Source organism: Trachurus japonicus, chromosome 6 (assembly GCF_045865225.1).
Source record: "Trachurus japonicus isolate A0001 chromosome 6, Traja_1.0".
In the NCBI taxonomy this organism is placed as follows: Eukaryota; Metazoa; Chordata; class Actinopteri; order Carangiformes; family Carangidae; genus Trachurus; species Trachurus japonicus.
Genome location: NC_140912.1, coordinates 25874316 through 25896319, shown reverse-complemented (window position 1 = coordinate 25896319; position 22004 = coordinate 25874316). Strand labels below are relative to the sequence as shown.

The 22004-nt window shown below is 42.5% G+C and overlaps 1 protein-coding gene across 3 annotated transcripts in view; it reads left to right on the top strand.

Annotated features, from left to right (window-relative positions):
- hipk2 (homeodomain interacting protein kinase 2) overlaps positions 1–13655 on the top strand; it is a 76661-nt gene extending 63006 nt beyond the window's left edge. For 2 of the 3 annotated variants that reach the window (XM_085780030.1, XM_085780031.1), the window contains 10 exons: positions 1065–1249; positions 1397–1559; positions 4129–4357; positions 5123–5244; positions 8660–8790; positions 9786–9968; positions 10652–10993; positions 11802–12046; positions 12137–12297; positions 13095–13655. In XM_085780030.1, coding sequence (XP_085636156.1) covers positions 1065–1249; positions 1397–1559; positions 4129–4357; positions 5123–5244; positions 8660–8790; positions 9786–9968; positions 10652–10993; positions 11802–12046; positions 12137–12297; positions 13095–13568 — 2235 coding nt within the window. In that variant the 3' untranslated portion in view covers positions 13569–13655. The remainder of the gene's footprint in view (positions 1–1064; positions 1250–1396; positions 1560–4128; positions 4358–5122; positions 5245–8659; positions 8791–9785; positions 9969–10651; positions 10994–11801; positions 12047–12136; positions 12298–13094) is intronic. The other variant, XM_085780033.1, reaches the window with a different exon arrangement.
- Positions 13656–22004: the final 8349 nt, after the last annotated feature.

Sequence of the window (22004 nt, the reverse complement as noted above, 5' to 3'; positions counted from 1 at the left end):
ACTCGCAGAGGACAATGTGATTATTTCTCACCTCATTCTGCAGATTATTCCTTTATCACAGCCAGCGGAGATGGCAAGCAGAGAGAGAGAGAGCGAGAGAGGCATGGTTACCGAGCCTGAATAACCTGCATAGAGAAAAGAGAATTGAATCAGATTTGCGGTGTTGACTGGCAGCACATCTGATAGCCCCTGGAGCAGGCCTACAGATAAGCGCCGCGTCCTTATGAAAAACAGGCCTGCTACCTCTGCATGGCAGAACCACAATAAACAAGACTGTCTGTCTGTCTGTCTGTGTGTCTGTTGTCCCCCCGTCTCTGTCCTCGCGTCGCCTGACAAACTGCTTGTTCGCTTTAGCCCAGACAGACTATATCATGACCTTGTCCTGCTTCCTCCGTTCCTCACCCCCACACACACGACACGACAACCCAAAAAAGTAAAAAAAAAACCCAGACCCATTTCCTACTAGTTCTGTAGATTTGCATCAAAGCAGAAAAGAAATCTGCTGCTCTCCCCCAGTATTTATCCACAACCTAAGCTGCAGTGCTTAATACAGATGGAGCAACATGATGTTCCAAGGCAGCTTCCCAGAACTGCCTCAGAACATATTTAGGTTAAGTTGTCTTATGTCAGCTTTTTTTTCAGAGGCAACTCAGAAAACGGTGTTCTTTGTGAAAGGGCTTCTTTAACAACTCGCCAATGGAAGCATTTATTGGGTTCATGTTTTTTTGTTTGTTTTCACATCTTAGGAGGAATAGATAAAAATCTCAGTGAAGGCGCCAGGAGATATTTCAAGTGGCGCTATGAATACCAGTGCAAATGTTTATAATGTCACTAAAGTGCAAGGTTATCACTGTGGCTCTGTGACACACAAACTGACACCCTAACTGATGAGGCCTTGTGAGTATATTAATAGGTCTCTCTATGGGAATGAACCGCGGGAGAGATTTTTTCTCTGACGTCTGCAGAAACATTAGAGACCTTGAATACTCAATCAGCCATTTGAGATGCTAAGAATCGGTATGTGTGTGTGTGTGTGTTTGTGTGTGTTTGTTTCATGCACCCAGGTGAACATGACGTCAGATCTGGAGGGGAGCGACATGCTGGCGGAAAAGGCCGACAGGAGGGAGTTCATCGACTTGTTAACCAAGATGCTGACCATCGACGCGGACAAGAGGATCACCCCCATCGAAACGCTCAACCACCCCTTCGTCACCATGTCCCATCTCCTCGATTTCCCGCACAGCACACAGTATGAGCTCGGCACACACTCTGTTGTTGTTCTCTGTTGTTGTTCTTCTTCTCATTATTAATGATCATTTTAAGCAGCAGCAGAAGTAACGTCTCTCATCTCATCCCCCTCTCCTCTCCTCTCCCGCTCTCTGTCTCTCTGTCACAGCGTGAAGTCGTGCTTCCAAAACATGGAGATCTGCAAGCGGCGTGTCAACATGTACGACACGGTCAACCAGAGCAAGACGCCCTTTATCACCCATGTGGCCCCCACCACCTCCACCAACCTCACCATGACCTTCAACAACCAGCTCAACACTGTGCACAGCCAGGTACAAAACAAACAAACAAAAAAAACTACACTGCAAAAACTCAAAATATTTCTAAGAATATTTGTCTTATTTCTTGTCAAAATGTCTCATTTCTAGTCAAAACGAATCTCTTTCCACTTAAAATAAGACTCATCACCTAAAAATTAACTTGTTTTTAGATCATTTTAATTTTAAGTTTTTTGTGCTTGTAATAAGAAAGAAAAACTTGCTCCACTATCAGATTTTTCTACTTATTTCAAGTGAAAATATGCTTGAAAGAAGTCAAAAGTGTCTAAAAACAAGCTAATTTTTATGTGATGAGGCTTATTTTAAGTATAATTTGATTTGTTTTGACTATAAATTACATTTGACTAGAAATAAGACAAATATTCTTGGTAAGATTCTGAGTTTTTGCAGTGTAAAAGAATAAACATCCATCTACTGTATTCATCCATCATCAACCACCGATCAACCGCTGTCAGATGCGAGTATGGAAATGAGTTTAGCTATGGTTTACTGCGCTTTCACAGTGGGCTCCAGTAAAGTTATCATAGTTGATGATTAAAGGGGAAAATGCAGCTGAAACTACAAGTTCGGAATATAATAAAAGATGTGACCTTCAAAATAATAGTATTCTCACCAAAAATACAATAGAGCGTGTCAAGATGGATAATTAAAGCCGAGCCCAAGTTCATTAAGAAAAAAAATAAGAGTGGTGCACATTTGCCAACACAGCTAAAGTTAAATATCAGTGGTTGAACATCAGTGAGCAGCTCTATGTCTCTTTGTTTTGTTTTATTCCCCATCCGCCCCTCCTCTCTTGTCTGTCTTCACGTTTCCATGCCTACTGTCCTGCCTTTCTGCCTTGGTGCATGTATATCTGTCTGCCTGCATTTCTGCCTGTGCCCCGGGTCCTGTGGGATTGTCACAAAGTGCTGATTACACACATGACAAGCCCTTACTTCCTGCTTGCCTTGCATTCTGGGGCTTTCAGGCCTTAAGAATCCCTTTACCAGGCTTCCTCTCGTTTCCCCCTCCTCTCCCTCCTGTCCTCCTCCTCTCCTCTGTCTTCTCCTCTTTCCTCTCCGTTTTCTCTGGTTCGACTTGAGCCTCGTGGTGCTTTTTTTTTTTGCCGCTTTTCGTTCTCCTTACGGCATGTGAATCGAAACTGCTGACTTTTGGGCTACCGCCGGAATCACAGAAGCGTTGCGGGGTTGCAAGGTTTTCCAGATTGTGCTTAGTTACAACTCCTGCTTTCGCTCTCTCTCCCACCCCCTCCCCATTCTTTAGTAAACAGAGTTCTTTATCACCAACTATATCGAGCCAGCTCACACTGTGTAGCATGCGACAAAAAAAAAAAGAAAAAAAACCCATCTTGCTGTGATTTAAATGGATTAACATTCCCTCGGCTTGTCTTTTTTACGCCCGGCTCTCAGGGCATATAGACAGACTTAAGTTAGTGATTTATTCAGTTCGATTCATTTGCAAGACTGGAATGCATCTTTGGCTTGTATTTTGTTGCTCCCGTGCTTGTTTATGATGAATGCCACAGTGCCGTATTGATTATGTTCCCTCCCCTGGTGTTCATTGAACACGCTAAAGAGAGCAAATGAAAAATGAAAGCGCTGTCTCTGTATTTCCCTCCACCCCTATGTATGCGTAATGAAAGCGCTAAAATTAGACAATGTCTTGTGGAGCAAATACTTCTTCTTACAAGCTGAGCCGTGTCTCTTAAAAGCATTTGTTTGTCTCCGGGATGTTTTCCCCTCGGCGGTTTTAGTTATTCCACATGTCTTATTAATGGTCAAGACAAGCTGGAGTGACCTGAGCTTACATAATTACAGAATGACTGTTGGCTGTGAAATATTACTCCTGTCAGGCGTATTGATTTGAAGGCTAGATAGTGAAGCTGTGACATGGGATGTCAAATTTTGCTGCAGCTCATTAAATCAAGTCGTTATTCGGTACCATTTACATGATATTATAATGCATTCTCCTTATGGCTTTATGCTCATTTAAATGCAATAATAAGGGGAAATGCCTGCGCTGCTGTGTGGCTAATTGTTTCGAGATAGTGCCCCAAGACATATAAAATATTGATTCATGTGCAGCGTATTATCAGTATGGACATATACATTTCCTGTCCAGCAGTGCATTACTGTGTTACTAAAGACATGAGGTCAGTAAACACTGTAAAAGGATGAAAATCTCGGCTCTTTGCTCTTGTGGCATTTTGCTCATTGATAGTTAATTATTCTAGGAATTACAGCATTGATTGCATCTCTCCTCTCATTCTTTCTCCCCCTCCTCTAATTAATCAAATCAACAATGCGCATATTTTAACTAGACACGTTGAAATCAGTTGTCCAATTTCCTCATTCCTCCATCGGCTTTCATCAATGATGGATGCCGCCGCCATCTCTTGATCCGGTGGTTGTTTTTTGCATCTTTTACCTTTCTTGTTTTGTTTTTTTGTTTTTTTTTCGCCATGTGTGCTCTTCTTCCACCTCGGAGCACTTCCACTTCCCTGTCCCTCCCATCAGAGCCTCCCACTCTCATGATTTTTATTTTGGTCCCATCATTCCTTTAGGCCACCAACCTGGCTCCCTCCTCCACCACCAACAATGCCACCCTTTCCTTTGCAAGTCCCGATGTCTCCATACTAAACTACCAATCTGCACTCTACCAGCCCTCAGCTGCCTCCATGGCAGCCGTGGCCCAGAGGAGCATGCCCCTGCAGCCGGGGGCTCCTCAGCTCTGCGCTGCCCGACCCGACCCTTTCCAGCAGGCTCTCATCGTTTGCCCACCTGGCTTCCAAGGTAAGGGGGGGTCTACTCTGAGCTGTCAGTAAGCATTTGCAACGGATGGGTAGGAGAGAGATGTGTGGGGAATTGTGCAAAACAGATCTCAGCTATGATAACCTGGAATAGAAAAGATCGTGATACAATAAAAACCACAGTAGAGCAATTCAACCTTCAGACTAGAATTTGCTTTAAGCATTTGTCTGGTACCATAATACAGAGCTGTATTCAGTTCTTCGTTTGTCTCTTTGTCCCTTTTTTTTTGCTGTTAGCTTTTTGGCGTTGCAGTTTTAATCTAGCGCCACACTGGCAGTGTCAATCGCATTATACAAATGATGATTCAACGATAACTTAATAAGGCAATTTGTCATTTGAAAGGAAATGTAATATCTTTGTGTAATGCTTACTCATGCCCCTTTTGTCTCCTCTGTGTTTGCACTGGGAGGACGGCCATTGTTTTATTTGTTTGTTTATTCTTACTGCGGAATGGCTGATAGAAGAAAAAAAATTCTCCGTTATTAGTCTCTGTTTTTATACTATTGCCATGACTACTGTTTTTGTTTCTCTGCTATATTTGCACATAGCAGAAGGGCTTTGACATCTGTTGAATGCAGATAAATCACTTTGCACGTGTAACCCCGTAGTCCTGATCCCTCGCTCTTTATTTTAGCGGATAGCATGATGTTGTTTATAAGTGACAGATGTGAGAAGCATTACTTGCACTTATTTGTTGACATTGTCTATGTGTGTGTGTGTGTGTGTGTGTGCTTTATTTGTGCACAGGGCTGCAGGCGTCCCCTTCCAAGCACACCAGTTACTCTGTGCGGATGGAGAATGCTGTTCCCATAGTGACGCAGGCCCCTGGTGCCCAGCCTCTGCAGATCCAACCTGGCCTGCTTACACAGGTAGGAAGTCGAGCAGGTTATCACAGAGAGAAAACTAATAGACTTTTGTGGGCCCTAACAATAACGGTGCCTGTGAGACTTGGAACTGCTCGCATTCAAACAAAGCTCTCTGCATCCTTCTTTTCATAAGCCTTCACTAAGAATAGTATCTATCGATGGAGGCTGGAAATCACTCAATGTTCGTGACCCTGCTCCTGCTGGCAGCTGTTTTTTTCCCGAGCGCTCTTCTGTGTATTGCTCCCTGCCTCTCTCTTTCTCTTTCTCTCGCTCTCTCTCTCTCCTCCTCGCTCTCGCTCTCTCTTTCTCTCCGCTGCCCCGCTCTCCTGGAGGCTGAGGCCGCCACGGTCCGATGCACACAAAGGCAGCAGCCTTTCACACAGAGAAGGCCTTCACTGGAGCCTGTGCAGCGGAGCCGGAGCTTTAGCTGCTAATATACAGTTGTTGGAAGTAACAGAGAGTGACTGTGCATCACTCTTCCTGCACACACACACACACACATTCACACACACATGCTGTAGACCACTTCCATTGCCACACCACCTCCTTCCCTATGGAAATTTCCATGAAGGCTTTAAATATCCCTGAGAATCCAGGGAGTTTGAAGCGCTCCCTTATCTCCAGTTAATCATGCAGTAGGCAGGCAGGCAGCTAGCACTGTGTGTGTGTGTGTGTGTGTGTGTGTGTGTGTGTGTGTGTGTGTGTGTGTGAGCATGCCTGTATTTTCTATGGCGGGTTAATCTGTCAGATACCAAATGGTGATTAGCTCTAGGGCTGGTTCCAAGTCAGGCGCTCCAAATTACAGGCCTCAGAGGAGCCTGGAAGGTCAGGGGAAGCTTGGATGAGGCTCTGCATGACCAGAAACCTCCCATCACCAGATTCATGGATCTGATGGCTTAATAAAAGGAAAAAAAAAGGAAAAAATTAAAATGCCTAAAAAAAAAACTAAAAAAAAAAACACAAATTGCATTAATTGATACATCAAGTGGAGCTCACGCGTTGCCACCGTGCTCTGCAGGTGTTCACTGTAACCTCAGCCTGCACACATGTTAAACAAAGAGAGGCAATAGTTAACGTAAGCAGATGGTTTATATAGGCCAGCGAGCAGCACACCTAATAACTGGGTGGTGTGTGTTATTGTGTGTGTGTGTGTGCATGTGTGTGCTGCGCCATGTTTATTCGGTTACTGTGGGAGGTCTCGCAGGCTTGTCTGAGCCTCTTGGTTTGCAATCTCCTCCACGGCTCCACCTGTGTCCTCACCCACCCACTGCTCACTGTACTGTAACCCCCCCTCCACCTCTCCATTCTGCACCCTGCACTGCAAAAACTCAAAATCTTTCCAAGAATATTTGTCTTATTTCTTGTCAAAATGTATCATTTGACAAGATGACTTGTTTTTAGATAATTTTCACTTGAAATAAGTAGAAAAATCTGCCAGTGAAAGCAAGTTTTTTGAGCTTGTAATAAGGAAGAAAAACTTGCTCCACTATCAGATTTTTCTACTTATTTCAAGTGAAAATATGCTTGAAAAAGGCAAAAACAAGCTAATTTTTAATGTGACGAGTCTTATTTTGAGTATAATTTGATTTGTTTTGACTAGAAATGACATTTCGACTAGAAATAAGACAAATATTATTGGTAAGATTGTGAGTTTTTGCAGTGTGCACCCTTCGCCCATCGTGGACCCATGCAAGTTCACCCCCTCCTGCAAGCTCCTTGGGTGGAGAAGGTGGAGGTGGAGATGGAGGGGGGGGGGGGTAAGAGAGTGAAGGAGGCTCCAAGCAGGGCGGCAGAGAAACCAGCAGGACCTTTATCTGGAGCAGGAATGCAGAAAATGTGGAAACAATTGGGCAGTGAGAGCTGGGGCTTTCAAAGCCCTGAGGTGACAAAGGGGTTTTCACCCGGGGAGTGTAGGTCGAGGTGGGAGGCGGTTGGGGCCGCTGATAGTGATGGTAGGGGCTCGGAGAAGAAAGAAAAAGGGCTTCTTAACTGGGTTACCATTTCAGGGCAGACAGGCTGGTTACACAACGCAGACGCCTAGTGAGAGAGGCATGTAGAGTGCCAGGAATGGAGATAGAGCGAGCAGGAGGAGGAGGAGGAGGAGCAGGAGATGGATGGATGTATTAGTGTCTCTTAATGGCATGATGATAAAAGGCCTTGGATGTGGTCTTAGATGTAAAGACCATCTCGGAGCTCCAGAATGTTCCATTAGCGATGTCAGTCATCGAACAAGGCAGCTCTACTGGCCTGCAGATCACCCATGTAACCCACACACACACACACACAACCAACCCACCCACCCTAAGCGGCACTTCAGCGACAGACAGGCTGGTCGGCTCAGACTTTGCAGCCTCCCTCAGACAAAAACAATTCAGCGTCCACATGCCTGCAGCCAGACTACGGAGCAGAGCAGCCACTTTGTGTCGGAGTATAATGGGAACAGACAGAGCAAAGCAAAATGTATGAAAGGAAAGATAAAGGTGAAGATAACGATAAAGATAAAACATGAGGTAGAAAGTTACCATGCTATAGGCACAGATTACCGGCTTTGCATTTTGTATGGTACTCCCCTCCTCTTCTCCTCTCCTCTCCTCCCTCACTCTCTCTCTGTCTGTCTCTTCCTCTATTTAAACATGTGCATGCTGCAGCACATACTGATGCTGTTGTAAATAGATGTGCAAATGGTATTAAAGGAACAATTCATTAGCCCTGACATTAAAGTGCTAATCAATAGAACTGCATTAAACTATTAGGGTTACACGCACACACTAACACACACACACACACACATACACACAGTTAACACACACCAACACGCTCAGGCATGCATGTACGCACACTCATCTTGGCACATATCTCCGGGCATATTATCCCTGATACTCCTACTGCATCAGAAATACAAAGTAGCCTCTTTTACAGCAGCTTGAATAGATCTATGAATTTAATTAAAACATAGGTTGATTTGACTCGAGTCAAAAACATAATCACAGTCAGTAGCCCACAGACACACACACATGCAGGCTCAGTTACTCATACACACGCACACAAAGGGAAGGAGCTGCTCTACATCTTTATTAAGTCCTGGTCTTATCTCTTTTGTCAGTGGATGTCTCCTTGACGCTGCATGGTGGAGTTCGTTCTGCAATGCCCAGTAGCTCCTGGAAACCAGCTGTTGTGATGCACTTTTGTAAAAGATGCCGCCATTTATCACAACAGCTTCAAACTAATCAGCCCATGCTCAATGAGTTTCATTTGTTCATGCATTTATAATGTGTCGAATGTCATGGGTAAATTTGCAGTCCCACGGTGAATTTGCTAATAAAAAGAGATTAATTAAATTCTACGACATGACAACTGACTCCTTTCTCTCTCTGTCTCTTTTTGTTTTTCCCCTCCACTCTGTGTTGTCCTACCTCAGCAGGCCTGGCCCAGCGGCACCCAGCAGATCCTGCTGCCTCCGGCCTGGCAGCAGCTCACCCACACCTCAGTCCAGCATGCCACTGTCATCCCCGACTCCATGAGCGGCACGCAGCCTCTCGCCAACTGGAGGTGAACAACGTCGCTTTCTTTCTCTACTTTTTTTTAACTGCTCCTGGCCTTTTTTAACCTTAACTGATTTATGAGCGTGTCTCCCTGAATGCTGTGGCCTACATGCTTTGAGCTCACGTTACTCCAGGCAAGAGATTTAGCTGGATAAATAATTCCAATAGGTTGACACGTGTCCTTTTAAAGCTACCGAATCAAAGCACTTTGTGAAATCAAATTTATACACATAACACCAGCGGTAAGTCTGAACTTCAACTCAGATAAATGGATTTCACCAAGGCCAGCGGTGGTTTTATGGCCTTTATAGGTCAAAATGTGCTATAGGAAGATGGTATGGCATAGGACCGATCGACCGGGGAGTCTGCACCTTTCTGACAGCTTGTCCTTTATCTTCAGTGAATCACATTCCCCATGTGAACAGTAGTGCTTTTATAAGAGCAGATTTACCACAGGGAGACTGGATATATGTACGTGTAGAGACGTCGTGTCAAGTATAGCCTGTCAGCTCGATGGCTTAATAAATAGATGGATAAATGGGGAAGGGGCAATTTGCAGGGAGATAAAGTGGATGCATGCAGGTATATGTATGTGTGGAGGGGGTTTGCTAGGGCCACGTATGCTCGGGATTCATTCAGAGCTGTCCATCTGTGACCAGACACCACCCTCGCCATCTCTCCCTCCCTCTCCTGGCCAGTGGCAGCTCTGTTGTCCTCTGAGAGACGATTGGGAAAGTGTCGCACTTCCTCTGCAGAGCTATCGCTCCACAGCTGCTGGTGTCAGCTCCTCTGCCCTCCCTCTTTGCTCTCTCCCTCGCCTCTCGTTCGGTCTCCTTCAGATAAGTTAGCTGCTGCCACCTGCTGGCTTCTGTAGAAATCCTGATCCCCCATCAGTGCTAAATTTTGATCATCCTGATATAAGTATTGTTCAGCCTCATCGGTGCCTCGCTTTTACAGGTTTCAGGTCGTTGTGCTAATTCAAAACTCTGTGCTATGTTACAGGAATTCCCACCCTCATGGCAACCATTATAACCCCATCATGCAGCAGCCAGCCCTGTTGGCTGGCCACGTCACGCTCCCATCGAACCAGACGCTCAATGTGGGAGTGGCACATGTTATGAGGCAGCACTCAACCAATAACAGCTCCTCTTCCAAAAAGAACAAACAGCACCAGATGTCTGCCAGGTAACTCTTTAACACTCAGGTCACTCTAGACCAGGAGTGTCAAACTCATTTTAGTTCAGGGGCGACATTCAGCACAGTTTGATCTCAAGTGGGCCGGACCAGTAAAATAACAACATAATAACCTATAATTAACACTAAACTAAACTAATTTTTTCCTTTTTTAGTCATCAGTATCAGTATTAGCAGCATTTTTAGATATATTTTAAAGGTACTGTCTGTCTGTTTATCTATTTATTCTGTCTATTTATTGTCGTGTTGTTTGGAATAATTTTATACATGGGCTGCTGGCATCAAGAATTTCCTTCAGGATGAATAAAGTTTATCCAATTCGATTCACTTATGAAGATGTTTACAGTTAATGAACTATCTTTTTACAAAACATCATGAACAAACTGAAAATTTCAACAATATTATGTCTCTTCTGTCTTCCCTGCAATTTTCACACTTGGCAAATTCATACTGCGGGCCGCATTGGACCCTCCGGTGGGCCGGTTCTGGCCCACGGGCCACATGTTTGACACCCCTGCTCTAGACGCTGTATAATCTATCATCCCGGCAGTTAAAGCTCATCACAATAAGATCCTGATGGTGTCACGGTTTCGTGATTCTGAGGTCTTTGATCGGTGTTTATCGCCTTCTAGAGGACACTCACCCCCTATTCCTCGTCTTTTTCTTCTTCTCAGGAACATGTCGGCCTACGAGGTGTCATCCTCCCAGGCGGTGCTGTCCCCGCAGCGCTCCAAGAGGGTGAAGGAGAACACGCCCCCACGGTGCGCTGTGCTGCAGAACAGCTCGGCCTCCAACTGTCCGCCCCCGCAGCCGTCGTGCGGCGGGGGCGGCGGCGGCGGGTGGGGGGCCGGCGGCGGCGAAGCGGAGCAGGCTTCCAGCACCACCCGCGACCATCAGCACCAGCACCACGTCCCCAGACAGACCATCATCATCCCCGACACGCCCAGCCCCGCAGTCAGCATCATCACCATCAGCAGCGACACGGACGAGGAGGACGACCACAAGCAGAACAACAGGTCAGTAGTTCCTGTCTTAATGTTAATGTTAATGCGGTTCTTCTTCTTATGCAGACCGGGAGGAAAAAAGTTTGTTTATCTTTGCGGTGCGTGTCGTCTCGCTGTGAATCGCTGATGTAGGAGATTCTCAGGCTTTTTCTCTGCAATATGAATTTCCACAATAAACACAACAAACACAAAGGGGCTGCAGACTTCAGATCAGCCAAGATAAAGGCAATGAGAGTCTGTTCAAAAACATAGTAAGCATCTGTTTTCACTTAGCAGGATAGAAATATGTTCCCACCATTAACGGCAAAAAACTAAGAAGCCAACTCTTTGTTATTTCATTTGCTCTGTGATCTCAGTGTGGGTTTCAGACTATTGTATAACATACAGTACACTATACTATAGGCGTTTTCAGTGGGTCTATAAACTGTTGACCATGTAATGATAAAACGTGATTTGATCCAAAGTGGCTTAATGTTATCTAGGCGACTCAAGGCCAGTGAGTAATCTCTTGCGTGTTATGTGTTTTGTGACAGCTGATCAAATCTGTTTTATCACCGCAGATAAAACTATAAAACTGATGAACTGAAACTGGTGCGATATGCAATGTCGAAACACAAAGCAAGTGTTTGTGACAGAAAGAAAATAAAGCAGATATATGGTTTGGCAGTGGAATAATGTATTTTATGGCGTCAATACTTTGCTGCATCTATGATCAAAGAATGTAGAGATAATTATAGATATGATAAAATAAATAAATAAAATGAACCATAGTAAAATGATTTAATGTTTTATCTCATTAACTTCCTCTTGTTCCCTCCAGCTCGTCTTCAAAGCAGAGGAAGAACGTCATCAGCTGTGTGACGGTCCATGATTCACCCGACTCCGACTGTTCCAGCAACAACAGCCCCTACACCGTAGAGTCCAGACCCCCCAACAACAACAGCTACGACACAAAGACCACCATACTGGACAACTACAACAACGGAAACCCCCGCACCATCATCATCCCCCCCCTCAAAACCCAAAACAGTGAGGCACCGAATGAGTGCGAGCGCCTGATGCCAGGTAAATGGAGTCTCATGTATAAGATACTAATAACTTTTCTGTTGTTAAGTAATGAAGTCTGAACTAAACTTGTTATCTTCACCTGTGCAGATGCAATGAACCATCAGAATTCAGCGTACAAGTTCAAATCCTCCAATGGCGTTCTGTCTGGCAATAATCATGTACCAGGGGGCGTGACCGGAGGTGGGTCCTATCGACAGCAGCGCTCAGGGCCGCACCCCCTCCAGCAGCAGCCTCTCAATCTCAGCCAGGTATGAGAGATGTACTGTATTTGCCTTCTTTCTTTCTTTCTTTCTTTCTTTCTTTCTTTCTTTCTTTCTTTCTTTCTTTCTTTCTTTCTTTCTTTCTTTCTTTCTTTCTTTCTTTCTTTCTTTCTTTCTTTCTTTCTTTCTTTCTTTCTTTCTTTTTATGGTTGGTTTATGGTTCTTTTCACTTTTTATGATTGGAAAGGAGCAGTGATAAGAATATAATTCTTATTTATGCCTGCCCCTAACTACTACTACTAGTACTACATCAACCCAAGCCATAAGTTAATTTACAAGACCAAAAAAACTCAAAATTAAACATCTAGTCAAATTTCCTATGCATATTTCTAATTTGTTTCTCTTTATACATTTTTTTAAAATGTAAAATATCTATACAACCCTTCAAATTAATCTGTTGAGAATGCCAAAGTTTTACTCCGACAACAGGGTGGTCCGAGCAACTTGAGCTAGAAATCAAATCTTCAATGATTTTCATCTTCTGACGTGAACACAATTAATTTTTGAATGTTCTCAGGCAATTCTTAATTTTTTGGCTTTAAACATGTCTGCAATTCTATTATCTCTTCAAGTTTCAATAACCCTGACTTCAGAAATAAAATATTGGTATGTTCTCTAAATTCAGCTTTATTATGAATGATTCTTACTAAAAAAAATAATGTACATGTTACCCCGCACTTCCACACAATAAGTAAACTAAGGCAGTATAATTGAACAGTACAACATCCTCATTGTATTGCAGTGAAAAACATGAATCTCTAACGTTCCATCATCTCCTCCTCCAGGCCCAGCAGCACATGGTAGCTGAGCGGAACGGCGGTCACCGGCGCCAGCAGGCCTACATCACCCCCACCATCGCCACTCAGGCCCCGTACTCCTTCCATCACAACAGCCCCTCCCACACGGGCAACGTCCACCCGCACCTGGCCGCCGCCACGCACCTGCCCAGCCAGCCGCACCTCTACACCTACACGGCCCCCGCCGCCCTGGGCTCCACCGGCACCGTGGCCCACCTGGTGGCGTCGCAAGGCTCGGCGCGCCACCACGCGGTCCAGCACGGGAGCTACCCGCCGAGCATCGTCCACCAGGTGCCCGTCAGCATGGGCCACCGCGTGTTGCCCTCGCCGACGCTCCACCACAGCCAGTACCAGGCCCAGTTCGCCCACCACCAGGCCTACATCAGCGCCTCGCCCGCCTCCACGGTCTACACTGGATACCCGCTGAGCCCCACCAAGGTCAACCAGTACCCTTACCTCTAGAGAAGAAGACACTGACTGACACTGGAGAGCCTGACCCAGCACTGCTGCTCCCCCTCCCCTCCCACCCCGACCCCCCTTTCACGCCCCGAGCCCCTGTTCCGACATCCTGAACATCCTCTCTCCTCTCCCCCTACAACCTCAGACATAAACAAAGACAGAGGAAAAACATGCAATCCTTACGAAACTGTCACGTATAACTTGAAGATATAACGACAGAGAGAAAAAGAAACAAAAAGATTCACAGCCTCTCTAGAAGGGAAAGATGAATTTCAGAGGGGTTCGATTTCAAGATGTTTTCTTTCAGTTTTGTTTTGTTTTCTTCTTCCTGAAAGGGCCAGTTTTTTTTGTTTTTTTGATTTTTTGTTTTGTTTTTTTGCTTTGATTTGTCTATTCTCCGCTTTACTTTTCGAGGAAAGTAACGTCTCATTAATTTTACAGGGAGGTTTTGAAAGAGGCCTTTTGTGGGACAGTGGAGGTTTTCTGCTTTGTTTTCTTTTATTTTCCCCCTCTAAATTTGGGAAGTGACTGTTGAACAGGGGTTACTGACTGGAAGTTTTGGAATCCCAAGAGTTTTTTTTGGGAGAAGGTGAAATACGGAAACCTGCTGCTCTTCAAAGAAAAAAATTATTGATGGCCTTTGAACTGTCTTAATATTTCCAAATCATTCATGGCGTGGGGAGAAAAAAGGAGAGGCAACTTCCCCCTGCTCCACCTTCTCCGAGTCGAGGAGGCTCCTGGAAATATAACCAACAGAAGACAAACAAACTTTTTAGTGTATTTATAGATATTTTTCCTTTTTTCGTTTTCACCTTTACGACGATAACTTCAGTTTTAGCTATAGGTGTCTTAGCTGGGCCCCGTTCTTAGAATGTAGCAGTCTGCACCTGTTTGTTTTAAGATTATTATTTTTTTCCTGATACCAATAGATTTTTTTTTTGTTCCTCTTTTTTCAATGTGATTGCACAAAGTGGTTATAATAACATAGGCATGTACAACGTGATTGTCTGTGTGTGCTACTGTCAGCCATGCGTGTGTAGTCCACCTCCTCAAAACCCTCTTCAGTCGTTAGGTTTTTGACCATTGTTCCCTCGTAGTGCCTTACAGATATAATGACACAGTTTACTTGGCTTGGATCCTTGAAAGCCACACGAGACTATAGCTATACTTAGAGAGACATGTTTCCCCTGGTTTGACATTCGAGTCGGGGCAGTTGTAGCTCTCTTCCAGGTGTAGGCTCAGCCCTTGCTGTTTCTTGTCCCTGATGACAGCTGACTTATAAATGATGAGGATTAATGTCAGAGTTGGTATCACGCTGAGCTATTTTATGATGTGTGCATGAGATAACTTGCCTGGGGTACTTACCAAAGTCATAGATAAAATTCTTGTTACATTTGCTCTGGATATTAGTGTAAATATGAAAAATGTACAGTATAGCTGTAGCTGTAAACCTCACAAACCACAGTGGCACCCAAAATGTTGCTTTAGGTTGGAATATATTTGTTATTTGTGATGTTTTTTTGTTTTTTTTAATCTCATTCTACAAGGGAATTCATGCATTGTGATTACAGAGCAGCGATATTAGCTCATGTACAGGGAATAAGTTACAGTTACAATGTTTGCGACACAGTAGCGGTCGTTTTTTTCTCGTTAAGGTTTAAAGCTAGTCCGAAAGAAGGGCCTGACAGAAAGTGATTGTTGCCATGAGGTGGGGATTTCTGTGAGGCTATATGGAGGTAGCCTGGCTGCAGCGGAGAGACAGAGTATCGAGGGTTGTTTGAGCGAGATACTGTGTAGGCACGAGTGAGTGGGGGGTTGGTGGGGGCTGGTTGAGAGCGTATAGGGTCAGTTTAGGTAGAGACTGTGGAGGGCACGGTGAAACTCTCTATCTTAAATGGGACTAAAATGGTAGCAAGTTGGCACTGAGCAGGTTGATAGTAACACTGAGCCCGCGTGGTTGGTAGGAGCCTCAGGGTGCACTACCTTAAAGGGATAGTTCAACATTTTGGCAAATTGGCCCATTGCAATAATCGCTATAGTCATAGCAGTAGGTTCGTTACCTTTATTTGTCGGTGCAAGCTATTTTTAGAACGGCGGAGCAAAGCCGCAAGCTGCTCAGAGCTACGCTACGGAGGCTAATGGGATTTCTTGGTTTCCCTCATCAAACTCATCAAATACACAATCCAACAACTCCAAAACGCTCTGGTGGACAAGTTGTGACCTGCACATTCACCACGATATGATATAATAACGGAACGTATGAGACGGAGTTGTTTTAGAGGTAAATTCATGCAAAACCGCTGATGTGCGTTGCCTTCAGAGACAGTTTTTCAGCAAGAAGTCTCTGTATTTACCTCGAGAACAACTCCATCTACATCCCGTTATTATCTCATAGCATGGTGAATGTGCAGGTCACAACTTGTCCACCAGAGCGTTTTGGAGTTGTTGGATTGTGTATTAGATTAGTTTGATGAGGGAAACCAAGAAATCCCATTAGCCTCCGTAGCGTAGCTCTGAGCAGCTCACGGCTCTGCTCCGCCGTTCTAACAATAGCTTGCACCGACAAATAAAGGTAACGAACCCAATGCTATGCCTATAGGGATTATGGCAATGGGCCAATTTGCCAAAATTTTGAACTATCCCTTTAACTGAATGCACACCTCGAGTTATGACATGAATCCATTTTGTTGTCTTCTTTTCTTTTCTTTTCTTTTTTTTTCCCTCATCGTTGCTGTTTTGGTAACTTGGAAGTCACTTGTTGGCGTTTGAGGTTTGTGTTTCTTTTCGGGTAGCAATCGCAGAGCTGCAGGAACAGAACAGAAGGGAAATGCCACAGCATACACCTGGAAGGGCACCTTGTGGACGATTTTGTTGCCACTGTCCATTTGTCTTCGAAAAAAAAACAAAAAAAACCCAGATCACACCACAGACATCGCCACGCCAGCCAGATGGGAAACCCCCGAAACACTTTAGAGAACCAATAGGGCTGTCGCTTTTGTGTGTTTGCTGCTTGATTTAACAGACACCATTTATTCTTGTAGCCAATGATACAAATAATCTCATCTGTTCATTTTGTCCTCTTGAACGTGGCTGGTGTTTTTTGTTTTGTTTTATTATTTTTTTTTAGTGAAAGCCTTCCCCCCCTCTCCTTCTTGGTATGCCATAGTACTTGCATTTGAAGTGATTTTTTTTTTCTTTTTTTTTTAACTTAACATTATCTTGAACTTTTTTTTTTTTTTTGGACATGGCTGTAGTACATGTTGTGTTTATTTTTTAGAGATTGTTGCAATAATTCTCGTGGATGTTTTATCAGAGTGTGTGTGCGTGTTTTTATTATTATTATTATTATTATTATGATTATTATTATTATTATATGTCAGGCTCATTTCTATTTTGTAACCTGGGGGTTGGTGGTGTACAGTAATATTTAGTATTCCTTGGAGGAGGTGGGTGCACCTGTGTAAAGTGTTGCAACACTGCTATGATGGTAGTCAGTGTTGATCTGATGATAATCTAAAGGGGCTGTTATTGATGCATACTTGGCTTGAGGGTGCCACACCCCAGAGTGTTTTTATTTTATTTTATTTTTATTTTTTATGTTTTTTTCATCCTGGTACTTGTTTCGCCAAATAACTCTCAACAACTCCCCGTCAGCTCCAGCATGCAACTTGGGTCCGGGCACTTAAAGATGTGATTACATAGTACGTTGCTGGTTACATCATTCTTCTCTGTTCTGTTATTGTCTTTTTTTATTTTATTTTATTTTATTTTATTTGATCTACTTAATTTTCATCCAGGTCATTAAGGGCCTAAGCACACATGCGCATAAGGGAGATGATTTTTTTTCCATTGAAATCTTTTGGCTTCTCTGTTATGAGACAGACTACTGAAACATTCCACTGTTTTGAGGGAATTTGGCGTTACCCATGATGCTACACTGCTGTCCTGTCCCCACTCTTGTCAGCACGGGGGACGGTGTCGTCACGCTCTTTGACTTTTTCCGCTCCTCCCACCAAAGAATTTAACAGATTGACCATGTACAGCACACAGCACAGTACAGTACAAGCAATCCTCTCTCTACAACGTTTTGCTAGAGCATATAGGCAATAACTTCTGGTCATGTTGTTTTAACCCACCCACCCCTTCCTTCCTCCTCATGCAAGCAAGTGCATGTGTGCATATGATATACAAGTACACAGGGAGGATTTAACGTACTTTATGTATACAGCACAGTCTTGAGTTTGTTTAGATTCTAGACATTCAGCTATAAAAAGCGCTGCAGTCTGTTTTTGAAGCTTTCATTATACTCTTCTTCACACTTGGCCCCCACCTCACACTTGTTGAGACTGAATGATCGATATTTGTCTAACCTTTCTCCAAATTGTTTTATAAGCCAGTTATTTTTTACGCTGTTCATGTTGTAGCTTTATCGGTGTTGTAAGAAAAATGAATTTGTAAAAAGAAAAAAGGAAAAAAAACTTTGTTTTACATTAGCGTGCCATGGAATAGAATGACCTGTAAAAATGAATTAATCAAAAAGAGAAAAACAAAAAAAAGTACCAACTATACCTTTAAAACCATGGTCACCTGCGCAAAAATGAATGTAATAACGTGACCTGCGACATCTGAAAATGGCTTTAGATCTTTCTCAGTGGGTGACCATTTAATTTAATTTAACTTCTACACTGTTTGTGGCCATGCATGATGCAATAATTATACATCTGATCTCCAGCAAAAAATCCCATATGAGACAAGTAATGTAAAATTACCACTGTCCTCATAATTAGGGGTTATAGAGTAATCACTATTTTCTCAAATGAAACATCCAATTAAGAGAAGCCCTGTATGCGCAACATTGTGGGAAATAACTTGACTTGTATGATACCTTTGTCTATCACGCTGTTTCACATAACCAATGTTTTTTTTTGTGTTTTATAAAAAAAAAGAAGAAAAAGAAGAAGGGGAATCAGAAATGTGAGCATTAACGTAGATCGAGTGACCTTACAATTACCAAAATGTGCTTAAGTAGAGTGTTAAAAAAACGTTTTGTGTTGTTGAGGTGCGAGCGTAGCCTTCCCAGCTAGCGACTTTATTGTTAGAGTACTGCCTTCCAAATAACCAACAATACCTCTAAAGCTTTAAGGTGACATTTAAAATCAGAGAAAAACTGAATAAGGCAGCATCTCACTCTCTATATGAAGCCTGGCATTCTCCTATCCAATACACTCAAAACTTCCAAACTCTGCTCACGGTGTTGTTGTGAAGAGTCCTCCTGTCCTGGAGCTTTGGAAAAACACCAAGAAACATTCCTGAGAGAGCATGCGACGCACGCACACATCACACACAGTGCTATACATTAGTCTTCTTCAGACAAACTCATCTAAGTTGACTTGAAGCTAAGCGAGAAGTGAACAGACAACCTGCAATAGAAAAAAAAAAAAACCCACACACTCTTGTAACGTGAACAACAAAAAAAATAAAAAATCATTTGGCAAAGTCGCAGCTGCTTCCCAAAGTACAAAAGGTGTTAGGAGGAGCAGGTGTTAGGTGGATTAATCATGTGCTGATGTACTTTGTGTCACCAGGAAATTCATAATCTAGCTACACAAGCATTCTTAAAGCCCTTTTGGGATACGAGTGTATGGTTTTTTTTTTTGGTTTTGTTTTTTTAACCTTTTGTTGAGGAGATCTGCTCCTTTTGCTGGCTATTCCTTGGGGGAATTCAGGGTGAGGTGGTCAAGGTTTGATGCCATCACGGATGGTGGTGATTGCAGCGTATGAATTTATGAGAACCAAAACTGATTCAATTATTATTCTCCCCTCCCCTCCCACCACCACCAATTTGTTCATTCAACAACCGAGTACACCCTGGAAAGGATATGAATTAATTTCCACCACCTTAAATCCCCAATTCCAAGGTCTTTTTTGCTCCTATAATTTACATGAATGAAAAACATTGCTTTTCTGACTAATTGCAGAGAGATCTCTCACCAAAGTGAGCTCTATTTTTGTAGTGTTAAACTGAATAAACAGAATCTGGAGGTGGTAGACCAAAGCTGCGTTCAAATACAGGTTTGCCTGTTTACACTGCAAAAAAAAAAAGAAAAAGAGTTCATGACAAAGCCACAATCCCTTTAAGTACATCCTCAAATTTATAACAGTGAATTAGTAGCTGATGTGCTTAGATAGCTGCTTGCACAGCAACCTTTTTGTTTTTGCAACAGATATATTAGTTTGTTCACATTTTCTAAAGACCTAAGAGTGCATCAAACCCTGACCCCCTTTTTGTGTCCATTGCTGTATGGTTTCTCAATGGTGTAAAATCTCATTCTTTGTCGATAAAGCTAACGTGTGCTGCAGTATTTCCTAATATACTTCTCTGTTAATTGTCTTTTCTTATTTACTTTTTGTTTTATTGGGGTGTGATGTCTCATTATTTCGATCTGTTGATGTAGCGTTCTATGTATACCCTGTTCCTTAGCCTAATATTATTAAGTATGTTATGAGAATGGATATTTTACTGGCTTTATAGAATGTTTAAATAAATATAATAATGACAATAAGAAGAAGGATTAATTAAACCTCCTAACAAGTTGAGTACTTGCTACTAAGCGCTTGTGTTACCATTATGATGTTGTGTGCTTCTCTTAATCATTTTCGTTGTAGAAAAATGGAGTGAATTTATTATTAGGCTTTCGAAAAAACTAATGATAGCATTGTAAATTTTACAGGAGGATTTTAACAGACAAACAGCTTCGTCAAATAGAAGAATATAGTTATTTTAATTGTCCTCTTTACTAACTGTAGGGTGAGAAGGGGCTCGCGTTGTGGTGAACTATGTTATAGCTTGTTATTCACTGTTACTTTTGATCATTTTTTCGGTCTCCGAGGTGAATCGAGTTATTAATGAGAATTTGTATGCTCACATATGCATATTGTATATGTGTAGAAATGTAATCACACTTTGTCTTGGATTTACATTAAACTGTTAAGTCACGGCACCAGTGTCCTGTTTTTTTCTACTGCAGTGTGTGTCTGTGTGTGCCTGAAGTTTGATTTGGGATTGTAACTCTGTTTATACAATGGAAAGGAAATAAAAAAAAATCACTATATAAAACTAACTACATGGTTTGGTTCCCATTAAAAAAAAAACAAACGAGCTGTGGTCTCAGTGCAGCAGCTACTGTTCTTTTGTTCCCCATTTGATTTATATCATCAAGCCGTATGAGAGGTATTATTATGGTTTCCCTGAAAGCTCAACACACTGCAACTCAAGAAAACAAACATGTTGCAGAAATCAGAAGACATCTTCATCAATCTGAAAGTACATGCATGCTGCAAATTCACACAACACAATGGAAGTGTTTCCAGGAGAAACTGAAAAGTGATAAACCTGGCTGAGACCTGTTGTTCAATGCTCAATTATGACCTTTGAAGTTAAAAGCACAGCATAACTAATGCATCACAGACAGGTTTTTCAGCTTTGCCTTTTTAAGTTATTGTTTGCCTTGTTATTTATTAATAGTTTGTGTGTCTGTGTATGTGTGTGTATGTTTGAGAGAGAGAGAGACATGAACCCTGGCTGCTGTGGTTATAGGATTATAGCTCATGTCATGTTGATTTACATCCCTTGGCTAGTCTATAATGAATTGCAAGTGCTCATCAAAAATTAAATAAAATCTACACAGTTGTACAAACTTTGCTTGTTAAATGAAACTGCAATATTTCCAGAAACCTCAAAATTGTACTTAAAAACAGTGGTTGAATGATATAATGGGTGAAATTTCACCACTGACTTAAGTTATGCCAGCTCTAGAGGCTTCTGGCAAAACAATAATGACTTTTATAGAAATCATTTGAATATAAAACTATTATGTCAACTTAGACATGGTGAACACAGGAAACACAGGAAGAAAGAGACATCCAAACTGATCTGTCATCAGCAACAAGAGTGATCCATCCTGCCACTAGGTGGCGGTGTGCACTAAAATGTTGATGAACATGAACTGGCGCTGACGTGAGCGGGTTATGCTGATCGTCTCCATTTATTAAAAAAAAAAAAAAACCTTGCTATGCACGATGTGTGCAAAAAACACCAGCACCTCATCATGAAAACTCTTGTGGATTTGGAGGATTTACTCCCTGGTAAGATGTGATGCATTGCATAATATGATATAATATAAGAAGTGTGGGTCATTACTGTGATTAGTGTAAACATTGCGCTTATAAATAGTGATGCAAATGTAAATCAAACGGCCTACTAAAATGGCCCGTTTGATAAATCTTTTATTATAATTATTTATTTTTTTCAGCATAGTAAGAATATAAACTATACATAACGGATAAAAAAAAAAGAAAAGAAAAGGCTGCCATGTGTGATATATACCCGTCTGTGGATATATACCTTGTTAAGTGCATCATTGCATGAGGTAACGTTGC